Source organism: Protomyctophum parallelum (assembly GCF_964188405.1).
Source record: "Protomyctophum parallelum genome assembly, chromosome: 22".
Classification (NCBI taxonomy): domain Eukaryota; kingdom Metazoa; phylum Chordata; class Actinopteri; order Myctophiformes; family Myctophidae; genus Protomyctophum; species Protomyctophum parallelum.
This window is the reverse complement of record NC_139714.1, coordinates 16,652,169-16,674,636: the sequence shown is the minus strand read 5'-3', so window position 1 is coordinate 16,674,636 and position 22,468 is coordinate 16,652,169. Positions and strand designations below refer to the sequence as shown.

The window sequence follows — 22,468 nt, the reverse complement described above, 5'->3', positions numbered from 1 at the left end:
TTTCTTGGCTTTGTTTTTGGGGGTTTTCTTTACCTTTTATAGTTTTGGTTTTGCTCCAAACGCCAAGAGAGGGGGCGCTGATGGTCTGGTCATTTGGGCTTCCTCATTAACCTGCTGCTCACTGTTTGTCCCCTTTGTTGTCACTTGTGTTTTTAGAGAAAGATGAGGCTGCAATTGAGAGCTCTGAGTTCATGAATGCCACGTCAGTAGCTGATGTGGACAAGAGGGTGAAACGGCGGCTACTTATGGGTAACTCTTTTCTTCCTCTTTCTATGTGTTGCCATGGCGCTTGTGCTTGTACCCCCCTCCACCTCACCCCTTCCCCCCGACTCTACTCCGTTTCTCCTCGTCCTCCTCCTATACTTCTCTCTCTGCCCTTATATTATATTTTTTTTTTTGGTGCCCCCCACCCATCGTGTCTATACTCTTCCCCCAAAAGGTCACAACGCGTTGTTGGAATTGTAGCTATATAACGTGGTGACAACAAAACAGAGAGAAAAATAACTCCCGTTCCTCCCAAACCTTATGGCATGTTCACACTTAGCGTTTCTTCTTCCCCCGACTGCATTTCCATAGAGCTCTGTGGGATCCAGGCCTTCAGAATGCGGGTACAGGCCTTCAGAATGCGGGTACAGGCCTTCAGAATGCGGGTACAGTGCCTTCAGAATGTGGGTACAGGCCTTCAGAATGCGGGTACAGTGCCTTCAGAATGTGGGTACAGGCCTTCAGAATGCGGGTACAGGCCTTCAGAATGCGGGTACAGGCCCTCAGAATGCGGGTACAGGCCTTCAGAATGCGGGTACAGGCCTTCAGAATGCGGGTACAGGCCTTCAGAATGTGGGTACAGGCCTTCAGAATGCGGGTACAGTGCCTTCAGAATGTGGGTACAGGCCTTCAGAATGCGGGTACCGTGCCTTCAGAATGCGGGTACAGGCCTTCAGAATGCGGGTACAGGCCCTCAGAATGCGGGTACAGGCCTTCAGAATGTGGGTACAGGCCTTCAGAATGCGGGTACAGGTCTTCAGAATGCGGGTACAGGCCTTCAGAATGCGGATACAGTCAGTGCACTCTGCAGATATTTGGCAAAAAGGAGTAAAGCTGAACACGATGTTGAAATTGCAATAGCCGGGCGATCACAGAGATCAGAGACCACGATATCAGAAAATTCAGAGTTTGGGCTTCGACAGCAGCAAAAATGGCCGCCGTTAAATGTACGACAACTGCTTTGAAAACAGTTGTAATTGCTGCCGTCGCAACGGGAAGGACCACCCTAATGTCTTATTTGTTTCAGGTTTTTATTATTATTATTAATATTAATTGTTTCCACCCACTTTTAGCCCGTCCGTTGAATTTAGTTGCCACCAGGCGTATCGGCAGGTGGAGATCTGACTACTGCTCAGTGCTCAGGAGGTGAGAGGTTTCATAAAAACACCACCCGAGATGGAGACAGAGAAAGTACCTGTTGATTAATGAGATGTGCCAGAAGGAAAGGAAAGGAAAGGAAAGGTACTATGTTTACCCAGGGTAACTGGACTAAGCTCAAGAACTTGTTTACAGCCAGGCCCTGCTCATAGAACATACCATGGTAGGGATTCAATGCCTTGTCCAAGGGCACTTCAGCGGTGGTAATTTTAACGTGCCGGTCCGGGGATACGAACTAGCGACCTTCCGATATCAAGACCGCTCCGCAAACCGTTCGGCCACCGCTGCCACCTGAAGCACTCCCCACCTCTTTGTTGTCTGTCAGTAGAGCTAAAGCTAAGCTCACCATGGTTTACTGTTAAAAAGGCAAAGTGTAATCAAGTTGCCTGGACCGCAATTAACATCAAAGGTCAAAGTCAAAGTCGTACGATTAGTCACACACGTTACCGTGAAGTTTGTTCTCCGCATTTGACCCATCTCTCTTGGAGCGGTGAGCTGCAGCGTGCGCCGCGCTCGGGAATCATTAGTTGATTTGACCCCCAATCCAACCCATTGATGCTGAGTGCCAAGCAGGGAGGCGTCGGGTCCCATTTTTACAGTCTCAGGGCGGACACTCTAACCACGAGGCCACTGTCTGGTCTACACTGAACACTTTGTCCAAATGGTCCTTAATATATATATATATATATATATATATATCGGCGCAGAATGCGCTCCAGGCAGGCAGTGCTTTTTCCACTCAGAAAATGCTACGTGTGAACACAGCCTTACCCGTTATGAGTTCTTCTAGCTGTTCTCTATTTTCAGTCGAAAGCATACATTTGCCTTCAATAGAGTGTCGCAGAGTCCCCTTTAATAATAATAATTAAATAATTCCCTGTTCAAGACATTTCAAAAAGTATCTGTAAGCTTCGAACAAAGCCAACTGGGATCGTGACAAATCACGACAACAGAACAAACACAATATTTTGGGCCGAACAAATAATTAGAAAGAAGAAAAAAAGGGCAGGTTGTTTTTCCTCTTTGTAATTATTTGTTCGGCCCAAACTATTGTGTTTGTTGTCATGATTTGTCACGATCCGAGTTGGCTTTGAGGAATTGTTTCCTGGGCCAGACGTCGTCATGAAAGGGGGTGGGACTGCGACGCTCTATAGCCTTTTCTATCCCGGTTTGCTCCAAATCGCCTCCCAAGACTTAAAAAATGGGCGTGGTCAGGTGCTGCTGCTCTGGGTTCCTCGAAACCGATAGCCTACTTGTAGGACAAAGGAAGTACCCAAACTCCCCCCACAAAGACCTCAATTGTACTCAGATTGTCATGCTTCATCCCCAACGCTATATAGTGTATGCTTCCTGTCCATGCCGTATGGTATATCCACTCTACGTAGGCGGCGGGGGGGAGACGGTCAAGAGTAGGTGTTCCCGACACACACAGTATCCCATAATGTCTGTCGAGGAGACCGTATCGGTGCAAAGACTATGTCACGTTATACGGCCTCACGTTCAATCTCGCCCACCATCCGGAAGTGGCAAAACGAGACGATTATACAGTGACCAAGTGAATGTGTTGTGAATTTGGATTCATGCTGTCAATAATAAATAAAACAAAATGTTACCTGCTGCCCTTTGAAGACTCTTTATTCCATCCCGTGGCGACTTCCAGAAGCTGGCTGTGATTGAATAAAGGCCTCTTAACACTTCCTCCACCATTCGGTTCTCAGCTGGGTTTCTGTCCCACTGAAATGGTCATTGTTTTACTCTCTCACAGTTAAAGTAATAACACGACTGATGGAAATTAATTCAACTCTTGTAATGCCACAGGGCTGATGAGAGAATTAAAGAACATCCAGATAACATTACAATGGTTTTCATACCACTTACACAGACCCCCTTTTCCCAATGGGAACCGGTTCAGTTCTTTCCCACCGGTTGGTTCCCATTGGGAACCAGTTCAGTTCTTTCCCACCGGTTGGTTCCCCATGGGAACCGGTTCAGTTCTTTCCCACCGGTTGGTTCCCATTGGGAACCAGTTCAGTTCTTTCCCACCGGTTGGTTCCCATTGGGAACCGGTTCAGTTATTTTCCACCGGTTGGTTCCCAATGGGAACCGGTTCAGTTCTTTTCCATTGGTTGGTTCCCAATGGGAACCGGTTCAGTTATTTTCCATCGGTTGGTTCCCAATGGGAACCGGTTCAGTTATTTTCCACCGGTTGGTTCCCAATGGGAACCGGTTCAGTTATTTTCCACCGGTTTGTTCCCAGTGGGAACCGGTTCAGTTCTTTTCCACCGGTTGGTTCCCAGTGGGAACCGGTTCAGTTCTTTCCCACCGGTTGGTTCCCAATGGGAACCGGTTCAGTTCTTTCCCACCGGTTGGTTCCCAGTGGGAACCGGTTCAGTTCTTTCCCACCGGTTGGTTCCCAATGGGAACCGGTTCAGTTCTTTCCCACCGGTTGGTTCCCCATGGGAACCGGTTCAGCTTCTTTTTTTGAGCCAGAGCTCCAAAATTGGTGGGAAAAACTAGACCTATATTAAATTGTTTATAGGATCAATACAAGTAAATCCACAGTAGTAGCTTTTTCATATTTTCTATTATTTTGCATATTTTCCTAAATAATGCCTCATTTGCATATTTAAAAATGTAAAATGTGTAATACAATAAATCATTGTCTTCGTGTATAAGTAATCAACTGGGCAAGTTTCATGGTGATAACAATCTAATATAGGTATGGGTTTGCTACACTCAATTCATAATTAACGTTCCAATCTTGGAGCTCTGGCTCATGGACTAAGAACCACAAAGAACTGAACCGGTTCCCATTGGGAAACAACCGGTGGACAAGAACTGAACCGGTTCCCACTGGGAACCAACCGGTGGAAAAGGGGCCACAGTGTGTTCTGTTAAGCTGAATGTGTCAGTCATTCCGTCAGTAGTTTAAATTCAGATAGTCAAAGTGACCCATGGATTAGCACTCGCAGGAGCCTGATATAGACTGTAATTTAGTCTCAGGCGGAATGTCAATTATTTAACTGTTTTAATCCAGGTCTGACCTCAAAATTAAAAAAATAATCTTCTAAATCATCCAGTTTTCTGAAATAAATATTTTCACTATTTTTCAAAAATAGCAGACCTACAAGCTCGTAGCACGCCACTCGGTGGCGCGCTATGAGCTTGTACAGATCTGCTATTTTTCAATAGCTAAAAGGCAGACCGAATTGCAATCTTTAGTAGTTCTCCCGCTGATACACAGCATCGAAGAATGTCGTGAGAGACGACAGTATACTGTTGACTTTTGTCTGGGGGGAAAACGTCACTGTTATCCAACATGTTCATGCCGTCACTATCATTATGTAGGTGACAATTGTCTGTCTGTCTGTCTGTCCGCCCACTCCCCCCTCCCTCTACACGGCTGTCTCTCTCAATGCCTGTTTGATCACTTTGTAAAATAAATATACAAATACCGGGTGTGGGCGGGCGGAGAGGTTCTTTAAACTATGAAGATCAGCCAACTTTCTGTACTGATGTCAGTACGCCCCCCCCCCCCCTCCCCCCCACCACCCCTCCCTCCTTTAAAACAGTGTTTTATTTCAGGTGGGCTGTAAAGCTGAAGCTCAAACTATTTTTTTCTGTTTTTCTGGCCTTTTCAAACTCTTTCTCTTTACACCTGAATTAATGTGTATAATTTCTTCCCCTCAAGGACATGCAACGTGGTTTTGTAATTGTCAGACTATTATATAACCCAAACTAAGTGGGTGATGAATCATGATTCATTTCTAATACTAATCCCCGAGACATTGTCTCATCTTTTTAATTCGTTTTCAAAAACTTTTTTTTATTTCATTTCTTAAGACAGGAGTCGTGTACGGCATAATGAAGACATGCTTTATCTGTGTATAGCTACTGTAAGTGTTTCATTTCAACAGGCTCTGTGTGGGGAACGGCAGGTTGCGGAATGTATGGACGTTTGCCTTTTCCTTTGTGAAAGGACACCTCTTCGTCCCCTCTTCTCTTCTTCCTTCTCTGTCATTTATTTCCCCCTAATGTTTTAACCCATTCTGACCTGAGATCAGATTCATACGAGGTTTCCACTGGACACACACTGGTCTGATTAACTGACATGTTTATGTTTCATGGCAGCTGACTTCATGTCACCCAATGTGACGGCCGTCCAGTGGATTAGTGTCTCCATGTGTATTGATGATGTTTATTTATTTATTTATGTGATTCTACCTCTGTCCCTGTGATCCTTGAAGCTTGGTCGTAAGTAAGTAGCCTTGCCGAGCCATGAGGCCCATAGGGGCAGGAGCCTATCTCCTGTTTCTGTAGCCATGAGGCCCATAGGGGCAGGAACCTATCTCCTGTTTCTGTAGCCATGAGGCCCATAGGGGCAGGAACCTATCTCCTGTTTCTGTAGCCATGAGGCCCATAGGGGGCAGGAGCCTATCTCCTGTTTCTGTAGCCATGAGGCCCATAGGGGCAGGAACCTATCTCCTGTTTCTGTAGCCATGAGGCCCATAGGGGCAGGAACCTATCTCCTGTTTCTGTAGCCATGAGGCCCATAGGGGCAGGAGCCTATCTCCTGTTTCTGTAGCCATGAGGCCCATAGGGGGCAGGAACCTATCTCCTGTTTCTGTAGCCATGAGGCCCATAGGGGCAGGAACCTATCTCCTGTTTCTGTAGCCATGAGGCCCATAGGGCAGGAACCTATCTCCTGTTTCTGTAGCCATGAGGCCCATAGGTGCAGGAGCCTATCTCCTGTTTCTGTAGCCATGAGACCCATAGGGGTCAGGAGCCTATCTCCAGTTTCTGTAGCCATGAGGCCCATAGGGGTCAGGAGCCTATCTCCAGTTTCTGTAGCCATGAGGCCCATAGGGGCAGGAGCCTATCTCCTGTTTCTGTAGCCATGAGGCCCATAGGGGTCAGGAGCCTATCTCCAGTTTCTGTAGCCATGAGGCCCATAGGGGCAGGAGCCTATCTCCTGTTTCTGTAGCCATGAGGCCCATAGGGTCTTTGGTATGACCCGGCCAGGGATTGAACCCTGACCTCCCAGTCTCAGGGCGGACACTCTAACCACAAGGCCACTGAGCTTTTGACCGTGGTTATTCAATAATATCAGTGAGACTATATATATTATCTACCTATATCTTACCTATATCTTATGTGTCTTACAATTACTTGCGTTAAAGTGTTAACTGTGACAGCAAATTTGATTTTGATTCAGTTTTAGACGTCTTTTGATTTGTTTTCTTTTGTAAGATATTTTTGGTGGCTTTTCTGCCTTCATTTGATCGTGACAAAGTCAGCGGACAGGAAATGGGAGTCTTATCGACTAAATAATATCGTAAGATTGTCGTCAAAAACATATTTTGGCGGGCTGTGATGGCCGATAGATCTGCTATTTTCAGCGTGCAACCAAATTTGTCTTCTATAGTTCTACTGGATCTGTTCTCCACTAGTCCCTCCCTAACATTTAATCTAGTTTTTATTTGTTGACGAAATTGTCAATATTATCTTTAGTCTTAGTTTTAGTCATAGCTTTAGTTTTAATTTAGTTTTAATTTAGTTTTCGCCAGTGAAAAAAGGTACATTTTTCACCATAGTTTTAGTCGACGAAATCAACACTGACTTATTGCATGTTCAGTGACTTGAGAATGGGCTCATGTTATTACTGTAAATATTAGTGTATATTGTAATGTAGACGGATTCCAGCTAGAGCCCTCTTACCCGAGTTTATTAATAGCAACAGTGTTCCTGTGATATATATTTAATATTTAACCCATTCCGGGCGGGAACCCCTTTTGGTGTTTTAAAGCATTCTGTTCTACTTTAGCTATTGAGAAATAGCAGATCTACAAGCTCATAGCGCGCCACCGAGTGGCGCGCTACGAGCTTGTAGGTCTGCCATTTTTGAAAAGTTTTTTAAAATGTGGCGCAAATCATTGAATATATATTTCAGAGCGACCATTTTTAACTAAAAAATTTTCTTCTGGGGGGGTCCCTGGACTACATATTTTGAGATGGGGGTCCGTCGCCCAATAGAGATAATTCTGGGGGTCCTTGACATGAAATATTGAGCACCACTGCTATAGAAACATAAAACTGTGGATTAGAAGAATGTTTTTTAAATTTTGTTGACCGGTCTAAATGGGTTAATATGCGCACAGGGGTGCATGTGTGCACTCATTGGCGCGTGACTGCGCATACGTGAACAAGCATGCATACCTACAGTATGCCTGCTGAGAGTGGGAGAGGCCCCTCCCCCAGACTGGCATGACCTGAACAGCATCAGTATGTTAGATTTGACACCGCTATCCGTTTGTCTGCCTCCCTCTCTGACACGCCGCGTTCCTGTCTCAGGAAACTCTCTCTTTCTGCTCGCCGCGCGCCATCGACTCCCCTCCCAGGGGCCGTCCGTCACAGCAGCACACCAACGAGATGGATGAAAGTGCAAACCTTCTAGACTTGTGTTTTTATTACTTTTCTGCCATTGTGCTGACACAGCTATTCTGAGAGAGATACAGTAGGATCGTGTGGGGTTGAGTGTAGTCTAGAGAGATATAGTAGGATCGTGTGGGGTTGAGTGTAGTCTAGAGAGTTACAGTAGGATCGTGTGGGGTTGAGTGTAGTCTAGAGAGATACAGTAGGATCGTGTGGGGTTGAGTGTAGTCTAGAGAGTTACAGTAGGATCGCGTGGGGTTGAGTGTAGTCTAGAGAGTTACAGTAGGATCGTGTGGGGTTGAGTGTAGTCTAGAGAGATACAGTAGGATCGCGTGGGGTTGAGTGTAGTCTAGAGAGTTACAGTAGGATCGTGTGGGGTTGAGTGTAGTCTAGAGAGTTACAGTAGGATCGTGTGGGGTTGAGTGTAGTCTAGAGAGTTACAGTAGGATCGCGTGGGGTTGAGTGTAGTCTAGAGAGTTACAGTAGGATCGTGTGGGGTTGAGTGTAGTCTAGAGAGTTACAGTAGGATCGCGTGGGGTTGAGTGTAGTCTAGAGAGATATAGTAGGATCGTGTGGGGTTGAGTGTAGTCTAGAGAGATATAGTAGGATCGTGTGGGGTTGAGTGTAGTCTAGAGAGATATAGTAGGATCGTGTGGGGTTGAGTGTAGTCTAGAGAGTTACAGTAGGATCGCGTGGGGTTGAGTGTAGTCTAGAGAGTTACAGTAGGATCGCGTGGGGTTGAGTGTAGTCTAGAGAGTTACAGTAGGATCGCGTGGGGTTGAGTGTAGTCTAGAGAGTTACAGTAGGATCGCGTGGGGTTGAGTGTAGTCTAGAGAGTTACAGTAGGATCGCGTGGGGTTGAGTGTAGTCTAGAGAGTTACAGTAGGATTGCGTGGGGTTGAGTGTAGTCTATAGCGTCGCCAGACTGTTGCCTCTCACAATTTCCGAATGCTTCTGTCATACAGTCTGGAGAACGGAAGCTCTGATCATGAGTTAAATATAAAGAGGAAGTTCGGCCAGGGAGGTCTGGCTATAGAGACTAGGTTGAGACTAGGTTGAGTCAGGACTCAGGGAGGTCTGGCTATAGAGACTAGGTTTAGTCTGGACTCAGGGAGGTCTGGCTATAGAGACTAGGTTGAGTCTGTACTCAGGGAGGTCTGGCTATAGAGACTAGGTTTAGTCTGGACTCAGGGAGGTCTGGCTATAGAGACTAGGTTGAGAGTGAGACTAGGTTGAGTCTGGACTCAGGGAGGTCTGGCTATAGAGACTAGGTTTAGTCTGGACTCAGGGAGGTCTGGCTATAGAGACTAGGTTGAGACTAGGTTGAGTCTGGACTCAGGGAGGTCTGGCTATAGAGACTAGGTTGAGTCTGGACTCAGGGAGGTCTGGCTATAGAGACTAGGTTGAGTCTGGACTCAGAGAGGTCTGGCTATAGAGACTAGGTTGAGTCTGGACTCAGGGAGGTCTGGCTATAGAGACTAGGTTGAGTCTGGACTCAGAGAGGTCTGGCTATAGAGACTAGGTTGAGTCTGGACTCAGGGAGGTCTGGCTATAGAGACTAGGTTGAGTCTGGACTCAGGGAGGTCTGGCTATAGAGTCTAGGTTGAGTCTGGACTCAGGGAGGTCTGGCTATAGAGTCTAGGTTGAGTCAGGACTCAGGGAGGTCTGGCTATAGAGACTAGGTTGAGACTAGGTTGAGTCTGGACTCAGAGAGGTCTGACTATAGAGACTAGGTTGAGTCTGGACTCAGGGAGGTCTGGCTATAGAGACTAGGTTGAGTCTGGACTCAGGGAGGTCTGGCTATAGAGTCTAGGTTGAGTCTGGACTCAGGGAGGTCTGGCTATAGAGTCTAGGTTGAGTCTGGACTCAGGGAGGTCTGGCTATAGAGACTAGGTTGAGTCTGGACTCAGGGAGGTCTGACTATAGAGACTAGGTTGAGTCTGGACTCAGGGAGGTCTGGCTATAGAGACTAGGTTGAGTCTGGACTCAGGGAGGTCTGGCTATAGAGACTAGGTTGAGACTAGGTTGAGTCTGGACTCAGGGAGGTCTGGCTATAGAGACTAGGTTGAGTCTGGACTCAGGGAGGTCTGGCTATAGAGTCTAGGTTGAGTCTGGACTCAGGGAGGTCTGGCTATAGAGACTAGGTTGAGTCTGGACTCAGGGAGGTCTGGCTATAGAGACTAGGTTGAGTCTGGACTCAGGGAGGTCTGGCTATAGAGACTAGGTTGAGACTAGGTTGAGTCTGGACTCAGGGAGGTCTGGCTATAGAGACTAGGTTGAGTCTGGACTCAGGGAGGTCTGGCTATAGAGTCTAGGTTGAGTCTGGACTCAGGGAGGTCTGGCTATAGAGACTAGGTTGAGTCTGGACTCAGGGAGGTCTGGCTATAGAGACTAGGTTGAGTCTGGACTCAGGGAGGTCTGGCTATAGAGACTAGGTTGAGTCTGGACTCAGGGAGGTCTGGCTATAGAGACTAGGTTGAGTCTGGACTCAGGGAGGTCTGGCTATAGAGACTAGGTTGGGTTGAGACTGGGTTGAGACTAGGTTGAGACGAGACTAGGTTGAGTCTAGGTTGAGACTAGGTTGAGACTAGGTTGAGTTGAGACTAGGTTGAGTCTAGGTTGAGACTAGGTTGAGTTGAGACTAGGTTGAGTCTAGGTTGAGTCTAGGTTGAGTTGAGACTAGGTTGAGTCTAGGTTGAGACTAGGTTGAGTTGAGACTAGGTTGAGTCTAGGTTGAGACTAGGTTGAGTTGAGACTAGGTTGAGTCTAGGTTGAGACTAGGTTGAGTTGAGACTAAGTTGAGACTAGGTTGAGTCGGGGCTCAGGGAGGTCTGGCTACGTGAGACTAGGTTGAGTTGAGACTAGGTTGAGTTGAGACTAGGTTGAGTCTAGGTTGAGACTAGGTTGAGTTGAGACTAAGTTGAGACTAGGTTGAGTTGAGACTAGGTTGAGTCTAGGTTGAGACTAGGTTGAGTCGGGGCTCAGGGAGGTCTGGCTACGTGAGACTAGGTTGAGTTGAGACTAGGTTGAGTTGAGACTAGGTTGAGTCTAGGTTGAGTTGAGACTAGGTTGAGACTAGGTTGAGTCGGGGCTCAGGGAGGTCTGGCTACGTGAGACTAGGTTGAGACTAGGGAGGTCTGGTCGTGCTGCTGGGATGCAACGTCGGCGACCACCGGAATGGAAGTTCTCGCCGTTTCCTTTAAAGAATGGCTCTTTCACTTCTTGGCCACTGTGCCAACGCAACGGTGGGCCTTGGCGAAGATGTCCGACCGCAGGAACGAGGATCCCTTTAGACGGAGAAATATGAAATGGAAAGAGAGCAGAGGAAAAGGTGGGCGGGAGGCTAGTATTCAGGGGAGGAGGGCGGATGAGTTTATGAAAAGTATTTATTTATGTATTTTTACATTTCATAGCGCGTACACCGAATGAATGAATGAATGGAGCTGAAATCCTGTGGTGGAAAAAGTCCTCAATTGTTTTACATACTGTAAGCAAAAAGTATTAATACTGCAATGTAGAACTACTCCGTTACAAGTAAATGTCCGGATTTCAAAATGTACTTTAGTAACAGTAGTATTGGCATAAAAATGTACTTTAGTAACAGTAGTATTGGCATAAAAATGTACTTGAGTAACAGTAGTATTGGCATCAAAATGTACTTGAGTAACAGTAGTATTGGCATCAAAATGTACTTGAGTAACAGTAGTATTGGCATCAAAATGTACTTGAGTAACAGTAGTATTGGCATCAAAATGTACTTGAGTAACAGTAGTATTGGCATCAAAATGTACTTGAGTAACAGTAGTATTGGCATCAAAATGTACTTGAGTAACAGTAGTATTGGCATCAAAATGTACTTAAAGACAGTAAAAGTAATCATTGTGCAGAATGTCTCGTTTAAAATATTTAAAATATTAAAATCGTTTGAAAATAGCCGATCTACAAGATCACAGTGGTTAATGTATGTGTTGTGGTAATAATCAAAGTAACTAGTAACTAAAGTTTTCAAATAAATGTAGTGGAAGTATTGTTGCCTCTGAGACGTAGTGGAGTAGAAGTAAAAGTATTGGAAATCGGAAATACTCAAGTAAAGTACAAACACCTCAAAATTATACTTAACCCATTCTGTATGGGAACCCCTCTTGGTGTTTCAAGCATTCTATTCTACTTTAGCTTTTGAAAAATAGCAGATCTACAAGCTACAAGCTTGTAGGTTTAACTAAAATATTGGCTTCTGGGGGGGGTCCCTGGAACAAGATATTTTGAGATGGGGGTCCGTGGCCCAATAGAGATATTTCTGGGGGTCCTTGACATGAAAAAGGTTGAGGACCACTGACATATAGAAACATAGGTTTTTCAGAAAGATGTTAGGATTTAGAAGGCTTTTTTTTTTTAATCGACCTCAGTCCAAAATGGGTTAAGTTGCTTTCCACCAGCAGCGGTCCAGAGTCCAGGGACATGTGCTGGACACATGTGAGCAGAATCAGCGGTGATCGACCGCAGCGACACAGTCCAAATAAACCACTTCACCTCGGGACAGACGAGGTGGAGCAGAGGTGTGTGTGTGTGTGTGCGTGTGCGTGTGTGTGCGTGTGTGTGTGTGTGTGTGTGTGTGTGTGTGTGCACGAGCGTGTGTGTGTGTGTGTGTGTGTGCACGAGCGTGTGTGTGTGTGTGTGTGTGTGCACGACCGTGTGTGAGCGTGCTTGCGTGCGTGCATGGCGCTGACTGATGGGCTGATTGACGTGCCCATCATGGCAAAAAAGGGGATCTTTTAAAGTGCTGAAAGATGACTGTGTGAGCATCAGTTGCTCTACACACCCAGCCCCCCGCCCCCCCCCCCCCCCCCCCTCCCCCTCGCTCCCTCCCAATACTGGCTTCAATAGAACATGTGTCCTCTCTTCTCGGGGAGAAGAGCGAGTCGCGGCAGTTTGGGCTGGTCAGCATTTCCGTGCGAGGAGCATGACGGACATGACATGCGTGTACTTACTGTGTGTGTGTGTGTGTGTGTGTGTGTGTGTGTGTGTGTGTGTGTGTGTGTGTGTCGTGTTTTCCCTCCCCCCCCCCCCCCCCCACTGTCTCCCCCCCCCCCCCCCCCCTTGTTGACATAATCATAAGGCCCTCAAGATGATGAGGCTGCAGCCGGGGGGAGATTCCATGTTCAGGAGGAAAGCTGTAGTTTACTACGAGTCTCTCAGTCCCTCCCATCTCGCTCTCTTTCACACACACACACACACGTATGGCTGTCACGATTACACAAAATAAATAAACACAAGTGATTGTTGATTATCGACATTTTCTGTTTGCCTTTCAGGCTTCGTAATGAAAAAGTGCACATGACAAATAACTGAAGTATACCAAGACATTACTGGCATTTCTGAGTGGTGGAAGCACTCCTATAGACGAATCCAGGAGCGGTTTCATGGTCGCAGCCTTCGTATTTCCTGTAGGCGGACTCGACGTAGCTGCGGGGTTTAAACCCTCACCAGGCGCACGTCTTCTACTACAGTGAATGGCAGAGTAACTGATGTTAGTCTGCCTCAAACGTTACTCTTTTACCTCCTTTTTACTAAACACTAACATTACAAAGATGCCCAGAACATCGGGATGATCCTGTGTAGTTTATGGCTGCTCCAACAGTAGTGGCAACATTAAAAATAAATAAAACGGAATGTCAAAATATCCACAGCGGTGGCTGAGACCAGAGCCATTGAGTAATGGTTGAGACAAAGCAGTGAAAGATACATAACGTCAGTATTACTGAATGTATTTTATACCTCATACTAAGCATTTAAAGTATGAGGTATAAAGTACAGCAGCCTTGTGTTCATAAAACAGAAAGATTAAGGTATTGGTTAATACTGACGTTATGTATCTTTCACTGCTTTGTCTCAACCATTACTCAATGGCTCTGGTCTCAGCCACCACGGAGGATATTTTGACATTCCGTTTTTATTTATTTTAATGTTGCCACTACTGTTGGAGCAGCCATAAACTACACAGGATCATCCCGATGTTCTGGGCATCTTTGTAATGTTAGTGTTTAGTAAAAAGCAGGTAAAAGAGTAACGTTTGAGGCAGACTAACATCAGTTACTCTGCCATTCACTGTAGTAGAAGACGTGCGCCTGGTGAGGGTTTAAACCCCGCAGCTACGTCGAGTCCGCCTACAGGAAATACGTAGGCTGCGACCATGAGACCCGCTCCTGGATTCGTCTATAGACAGCTATGTGTGGCTCTGGCTGGCTGGCAGTGGCTGGCTGGGTCTGTCCACACACACACACACACACACACACACACACATTAAAGGTATATTCAGTGATTTCACTCAAAAAACCTTAGGTTTCGTTTTTGGCTGTGGGACCCAGCCTTTCGTCCAATCAGGATAGAGAGTCAAAAACGAAACCTAAGGTTTTTTGACCCCCAGGGGTTAACTGGGGACAGGGAGGAACTCCTTATATGGCCAGCACACTCTATAGTAGGGAGGATTATCACAACAAAACAAAAAAATAAGTGATATTTGAATTAAGTGAAATCACTGAATATACCTTTAACTGTATATATGATGATTTGGGGTGTTACAGTACAGTGACTGTATAGTACAGTAGAGGGACCCCCTGGGGATCCCCACATGGTAACTCTGTCATTTCTCAACCATTCCGGACGCAGTCTGGAACTTCTGGGGACCGCCCAGGGACCCCCACACAGAGTTGCACGGCTCACTTCACACGGGTGGGATTTTTATTAATTTTATACATAATACTCATGACACGTTGTAAACATGTAGATCAGCTATTTCAGCTTTTTATGATTTATTTTTAAATATTGAACATGGACACGATTATGACAAAATAATTGCGTTTATCTCAAATAATTGTGATTATCTCAAATAATTATATAATCATATTAATAACAATACAACACAATTAGGCCAACCCTACACACATCTCTAGCCGGGTCACTGGGTCCCTGGAACACCCCTCGGTCCACGGATCACCCCCAACCTACAGGGGGCGCTGCTCGAGACCGCTTCTCTCTCCTGTCTTCACCCAACCGGCTTGAACTCAGTGCTGAGACCACCAAGGCCCTCATAATTATGGTCTATAGAGCGTCGCAGTCCCTCCCCCTTTCAGAACGACGAGTGGCCCAGGAAATGAATCCCAATGCATTTTTCCCATAGACATTTCAAAACGTATTTATTTAAAGACCTTTTAAGCGTCGTACGAAGCCAACTCTTGTCGTAACAAATCATGACAACAAACACAATATTTTGGACCAAACAAATAATTACAAAGAAGAAAAACAACAAAAAAAGCATTTTTTACTACTTTCTAATTCTTTGTTTGGCCCCAAAAATTGTGTTTGTTGTCATGATTTGTCACGACAAGAGTTGGCTTTGTCCGCGGCGTAAACGTCTTTAAATAAATACTTTCTGAAAAGTCTATGAGGAAAATGAACGGGATTTATTTTCCGGGTCTCTCGAGGGGGCGGGACTGCAACGCTCTATAGGAGCACTGGCTCCCAAACATTTTAGTCTGTGAAGACCCAAAAAGAGAAATTAGACCCAGACTATAGTGAAAATAGATTGTCTATTTTCTCCCCTGACAGAGTCTCATGCAGAATCCCCTCTCTCTCTCTCCTGACAGAGTCTCATGCAGAATCCCCTCTCTCTCTCCTGACAGAGTCTCATGCAGAATCCCCTCTCTCTCTCCTGACAGAGTCTCATGCAGAATCCCCTCTCTCTCTCTCCTGACAGAGTCTCATGCAGAATCCCCTCTCTCTCTCCTGACAGAGTCTCATGCAGAATCCCCTCTCTCTCTCTCCTGACAGAGTCTCATGCAGAATCCCTTCTCTCTCTCTCTCTCTCCTGACAGAGTCTCATGCAGAATCCCCTCTCTCTATCCTGACAGAGTCTCATGCAGAATCCCCTCTCTCTCTCCCCTGACAGAGTCTCATGCAGAATCCCCTCTCTCTCTCCCCTGACAGAGTCTCATGCAGAATCCCCTCTCTCTCTCTCTCCCCTGACAGAGTCTCATGCAGAATCCCCTCTCTCTCCCCTGACAGAGTCTCATGCAGAATACCACCCTCTCTCTCCCCTGACAGAGTCTCATGCAGAATTAAGCAATATTACACGAGAGGGTGTGGGTTAACGTGATTATTGCCACGACAGTGATGCGGTCAGGAACGAGACGAAGTCGATTTCCTCAAGCATCACTGAAGTGAAGTGACTACAAATATAAAACTAAGAAAATCGCTGAAAGATATATTTTTAATGACAGATGTAGTCACTAACGACCACAAAATGTCCCAAGAAACTAGCTAGCCTAGCCACTGAGTTTGCTAGCGCTCTGGGAGAACAGAGCGGCTGAATTCTTTGTTTTGATTAGGTGGTGAACGGTGCTGGTTTAACCACCGGCTAGAAGGCTGTTTCAACCAATCAGATTGCTTCCTCTTAACGACCTGTGGCAGAATCCCCCCTCTCCCCTGCAGGGGTGGAAAGTAACTAAGTAGGCCTACATTTACTTAAGTATTGTACTTACAGTAAGTACAATTTTGAGGTATTCCTATAGGCTACTTTACTTGAGTATTTCCAACTTCCAATACTTAACTTCTACTCCATTACATCTCAGAGGCAAATATTGTACTTTTGTACTACTACATTTATTTGAAAACTTTAGTTACTAGTTACTTTGATGATTATAACAAAACATACATTAACCACTTATACATTTTGGCAATTTGAAAATAGCATACTGTGCATACCTATACTGTACAAGCTCACAATGCGTCGCAATGCATTGCATTGCGGGCTTGTAGATCTGCAATTTGTATACATTTGAAACCTTGAAATGCGACATTCTGCATACTGAGTACTACTTTTTTTTATCCCACGATTTTGTAACCCAGGGTTGTTGAGGGGCATGGGGGGGGGGGGGGGGGGGGGTGGGAGGGTGGGGGTTAGGGGTCTGTTGAGGGGGGGTCTGTTGAGGGGCATGGGGGGGGGGGGTCTGTTGAGGGGCATGTCCAGCACATCAATCAGGGCGGACGGAGTGTCTTGTGTTCTCCTGTATAGCGCTCCGCAGGCTGGCCCTCAGGGGCCTGGGCGTGGCAGAGGGGCTCTCTGAACAGGACTGTACTCACCCTCCGCTAATGATAGGGCCCACTGTACTCAGCATAAATCATTCTGACCCCATAAACACCACCGCCGCTCCGCGCACACGCGCAAATCCATCAAGCATTATATACGCACGTTTGTGCGACATGTGCATGTACGTACACACACCGTTGGCTTTTTAACCCATTTTGGGAGGGAACCCCTTTTGGTGTTAGCATCATGTTATGCTTTAGCTATTGAAAAATAGATCTACAAGCTCATAGCGCGCCACTTGGTGGCACGCTATGAGCTTGTAGATCTGCTATTTTTGAAAAGTCGAAGAACGACTGACATAGAAACATAGCTTTTTCAGAAAACTGTCATTTTCAAACAGACATTTTTAGAATCTGATCTCAGGTCAGAATGGGTTAAGCACATGCATACGCATGCACGTGCGTGCGTGCGTGCACACACAAACAAACACACACGCGCGCGCACACACACACACACACACACACTCCCAGCCAGAGTGGAAGGCAGAAGCGGGGCCGTCTGGCCCACAGCAGCACCCATCACATCACATCAGACAAGTTGCCAGAGATGATGGAGTGTCTCTGCTTCCAGGGGTTTGTGCACCCGGTGTTTTGTACCTGTACTGTATGTGTGCAGAGCAGAGAGTGGAACTTTAAGCCTCGTTGCTTCCAATGATTGATATTGTCTATACTGTATAATGGTTTAGACCAAAAGGGACTTCAATGATTTTCAGACCAAGGTCCCCAATTAGCTGAGAGAGAGAGAGAGAGAGAGAGAGAGATGAAGCAGGGACCCCCACTTACTACATAATTGTATAAAATTGTGTTGCAGATAAACAATAGATTTGTGTTGGACAGCACTGTCATTGTGTAGCGTTGGGCTGGATTCATGTTGAGGTGTATTTCTACTTAGACAGTTGACCACTTGGTGGGCCTTGATGGGGTCGTAATGGCTGATAATGACTGGTGGGCCTTGATGGGGTCGTAATGGCTGATTTCAGACTTGGTTGCATGCTGAAAATAGCCGATCTACCAGCGCACAACTGCGACGAGTTGTGAGCATGCAGATCTGCAGATCTGCTATTTCAGAGTGCAACACCCGAGCGCAACCAAACATAACATGACTTGTCTTTTAGCTCTACTGGATCTCTTCTCCACTATAGTTCTCTCCCTAACATTTTAGTCTGGTTTTTATTTGTTGACGAAATTGTCATTATATTTAGTTTTTTATTATTTTTTATTATTTTTATCCCACGATTTTGTAACCCATTTTTCACCCCTGTGTCAATCATCTAATGTGATCATGGGCTCTACACACCCTCCACCAACCTAGTCCCCATATATGGGGGACAAGGAGAGAGCAACGGACTTGAACTCATGCTTCCTTCATGCCTGAGTGTCCAAGTTGCTCCTTTACACCTGACAGGGGGGAGTTTCCCTGGTTGGACGTATAGCGCGTGGAAGGAACACGTTATTCCAACCAGTTCCTTTCCCCTCCATCAGGCGCCCCGGCTGGCCAGGGGGAGGCAGTTTCATTATATTTAGTTTTAGTCATCATAGCTTAGTTTTTATTTAGTTCAATCGACGGGCATTTTTCGCCAATAGTTTTAGTCGACAAAATCAACAGTGCTCTGAAAGCAGATAAAATAAGTGTATCTCTGACCTAATCTAGTGCATACATGTATTTGTACCTAATCTGCTCAAAGCAATGAGCAAACTCAGGTTCAGTTCCTCAGGTGTTGCTGTTGACATAAAACTATCAATGCCAGTAGAGTTGCTGTGTGAGATTTCCTCATTAGATGGAGTTTTATTGAATTTCCCTCAATAAACACGAGACAACGTGGAGTTTCAGCCGAGTCAGCGCCTCTCGTTCAGTGTGAGCTGAACTCTGCTAAAGCAAACAGCAGCTCTGCAGGTGAGCTAGAGTTACCGTTTAGGGCCTGTTTGTCTTGGGATTAGCTCGGGCGATATTCACAAGTCCGAGCAAACCTTAATCTGCCTCGTGTACAAGAATAGGTTTCTGGAGGGAAAATATACACCTTTGGTACTTAAGTGTTCCAATATAAAATATACACCTTGGTGTTCCAGGCACCTGGCTTCATCTTTACCCCACGCTGAACCTTCACCTGTCTTTTTATTTTTGCAAAATTAACATTTTCTTCTCACCTTTTTCTTTGGAAACAGGAACTACTGTACCTGCTGACTGTCGATGGAGTTACACCAAAATGTGATCCATAATAACATTGTTTTTGTTTTCAGTCGTGAAAATAATAAATATATGACTTGCATATTATTAACCTTATTTCTTTTTTTTTATGTTTTGTCTTGCATCCTTTTTTTCCATTCAAAAACTTTCTGCAATCTCACGTGATTACTCCTTGAAAAGTGCACAGCATTGTTGTGTCTTGATTGACGACGTCGTGTGTTTGGTTTTGTGTTTGGAGAAAGCGAATAGACGTTATTTATTACCCCCTTATTGTATCTTATATTGATATTGTATCTTATTGTACCTTATCGTGTCTCCCTGTGCATGGAGCTTTTTTCCCCAAACCCACCAAATATCACCATTGTTGTTTTCTCTCTCATTTTAAGACTTTTTATTTTTATTTTGAAGGAGAATTTGTTAGTCGTTTTCCTTCACCTCATCTCTGTTTGTATCCCTGTCGTGCTGTGTGTGTGTTGTTGTTGTTATGTGTGTGTGCGTGTGTGTGTGTGTGTGTGTGTGTGTGTGTGTGTGTGTGTGTGTGTGTGTGTGTGCGCGTGCGTGTGTGTGTGTGTGTGTGTGTGTGTGTGTGTGTGTGTGCACGTGTGTTTGCGTGTGCGTTCAGAGACCTGTGCAGTAAACAACGGAGGCTGTGACAGGACCTGTAAAGATACGGCCACAGGGGTGCGCTGTAGCTGCCCCGTGGGATTCACCCTGCAACCTGATGGGAAAACCTGCAAAGGTCAGTCAGCATACGTGTGTGTCTGCGCGTGCGTGCGTGTGTGTCTGTGTGTGTGTGTGTGTGTGTGCGTGTGCGTGTGCGTTTGCGTGTGTGTGTGTGTGCCTGCATGTGTGCCTGCCTGCATGCGTGCGTGTGTTCCTGTGTCTACATTTCCATATCCGCAATGCTGCAACGTGTGCACATGCATGGACGATGTGAGTGCGTAGCTGCGTGCATGCGGTGCATGTGCACGCCGGCGCACCCCCGTTGGGACGTTCGGGGTGAACTCTATGGAGACTCTATGGAGAACTCTATGGAGACTCGCAGAAGCTCTTCAGATGTAAAGCGTTGTTGTTGTTGTTGCAACGCCATAGCGGTCAGCGGGGCAAGCTGGTTGTTCACCGTGTCTGGGAGGAGGTGGTCCGGTCCGGTATGAGTGGGGGAGGAGAGGAGGATGAGGAAGCCTCCTCCTCTAGATGTTTTAACCTAACTGGGACCGCCAGCCGCCATGGAAATGAGGTGCCTCATGGTCACGTGACAGCTCCGGATTGTAGCTACTGTATACATTGTGGCGTGTTGAGCCTGTGAGACACCGTGATACTGCTGTTTGTGTGTGTGTGTGTGTGTGTGTGTGTGTGTGTGTGTGTGTGTGTGTGTGTGTGTGTGTGTGTGTGTGTGTGTGTGTGTGTGTGTGTGTGTGTGTCGGCACGTGTGAGTGTGGGTGCATGCACGCGCCCATGTGCCGGGCCGGGGTGTGTGTGTGCGTTTGTGAATGGAGTGTCAGGCAGTGTGAGAATGTGGCGTGTAGGTGTGTGATGTGAAATCCTGGAGCCACAGAGCTGTCTCTGGCCTGGCTGGCAGACGACACGTCTGCAAACTCTGAGCTGTTTGAACAGAGAGAGGCCCACCGCCCGCCTGTACCTCCTCCGCCACTGTCTCTCTCTCTCTCTCTCTCGCTCTCTCTCTCTCTCTCTCTTGCTACACACACACACGGACACACACACACGGACACACACACACACAGACACACGGACACACAGACACAGAGATAGCGCCACCCAGCTGTAGGACCTGGGTGGCGGGGGCCAGCCAGACGGAGGGTATTATTTTGTGACTGCAGATTCTTTTAGCACAAGGTGAAAAAGTCCCATAAATACTCCCACACCTGCCTGCCTCAGAATGGTATATTATATTTATATACTCCCACACCTGACTGCCTCAGAATGGTATATTATATTTATATACTCCCACACCTGCCTGCCTCAGAATGGTATATTATATTTATATACTCCCACACCTGACTGCCTCAGAATGGTATATTATATTGATATACTCCCACACCTGCCTGCCTCAGAATGGTATATTATATTTATATACTCCCACACCTGCCTGCCTCAGAATGGTATATTATATTGATATATGGAACAGTCTGCATACTGCTGGGGGCCTGGAAGTGTAACAGTTGGGAATGGTCTGACCCGTGGTGGTAACACCTTGGCGGCTTTGGGCCGTCGCGGCTCTGATGTCAAGTTCAAGCCCGGCAGCTTCATGTGTGAACACTTCCACTCTGTCTCTTCTTGTGTGAACACTTCCACTCTGTCTCCCTATAGCCTGATTTGTGGCCCTGACATGACAAAAAAATAAAAATAAAAAGTTTCCTTTTGAGTCGAGAGGGGAAGATGGATAGTCAGTCAGTCGCGCAGTCCGGCTGTGTGCCACGCCCAGATAATTTAGGCTGTACTCAACCCCCGTCGCCCCCCCAGTCCCCCCGGGGGCTGGGGGGGGGTGCTGTAGCCTCTGTGATGAGGAGAGCTGAGAGAGACGGTGCGAGGGGGGACACATCCATCAGTGTCTGTCACGTCACCTCCTGCCATGCAGGAAAACACAGCGTAAAGATCCTCTTGTGTTCATTTTTTTACCCGTCGGAAAACACTCTCAGCAACAGCACACAGTGGCTAATCGATATTATGCCAAGTCAGTGTGTGTGTGTGTGTGTGTGTGTGTGTGTGTGTGTGTGTGTGTGTGTGTGTGTGTGTGTTTGTGTGTGCGTGTGCCATATTGCGGGCCCACGGTGGCGTGCGTGTGTTATCGGCGCAGGCAGTGCGATGTGAATGTGAATACAGTAATACACACAGACAGATTACAGACTGTACTTTGTGGTGTACTCAACATAGTAGTTAGTGGCAAACGTAAGTGGCGTTCTATGAGGTGGTCTCGTCTAATGTACCTCTAAAGGGCTTGATAGAGAAGACAATCACCTCTCCCTCACTCCCTATCCTCTCTATATCTCTCTCTACTGTACTGTAGTGTACTGTATATCTCTCTCTCTCTCTCTCTCTCTCTCTCTCTCTGTCAGCGGACATGCCCCGTCTTGTCTCGTCTAAGATAATCATTTCAATATAAACTATGTCGGGCATGTTTCAAACCCCCACCGGTCTGATAAACTAAACGCCCTCTCATCGGCGCTGACAGATGAAAGGGACGCTTCAACCTCTGATGATGACAGACGCACCGACGTGCACGTAGGAGGAGGCTCTCTTTATCACAGGGCGAGAGAGAGAGAGAGG

The 22,468-nt window shown here is 46.4% G+C and overlaps 1 protein-coding gene across 1 annotated transcript in view; it reads left to right on the top strand.

Annotated features, from left to right (window-relative positions):
• Positions 1 to 22,468, top strand: part of scube1 (signal peptide, CUB domain, EGF-like 1) — a 151,409-nt gene that overhangs the window by 81,592 nt on the left and 47,349 nt on the right. The window contains 2 exon segments of the mRNA XM_083757696.1: positions 157 to 249; positions 19,806 to 19,922. Coding sequence (XP_083613822.1) covers positions 157 to 249; positions 19,806 to 19,922 — 210 coding nt within the window.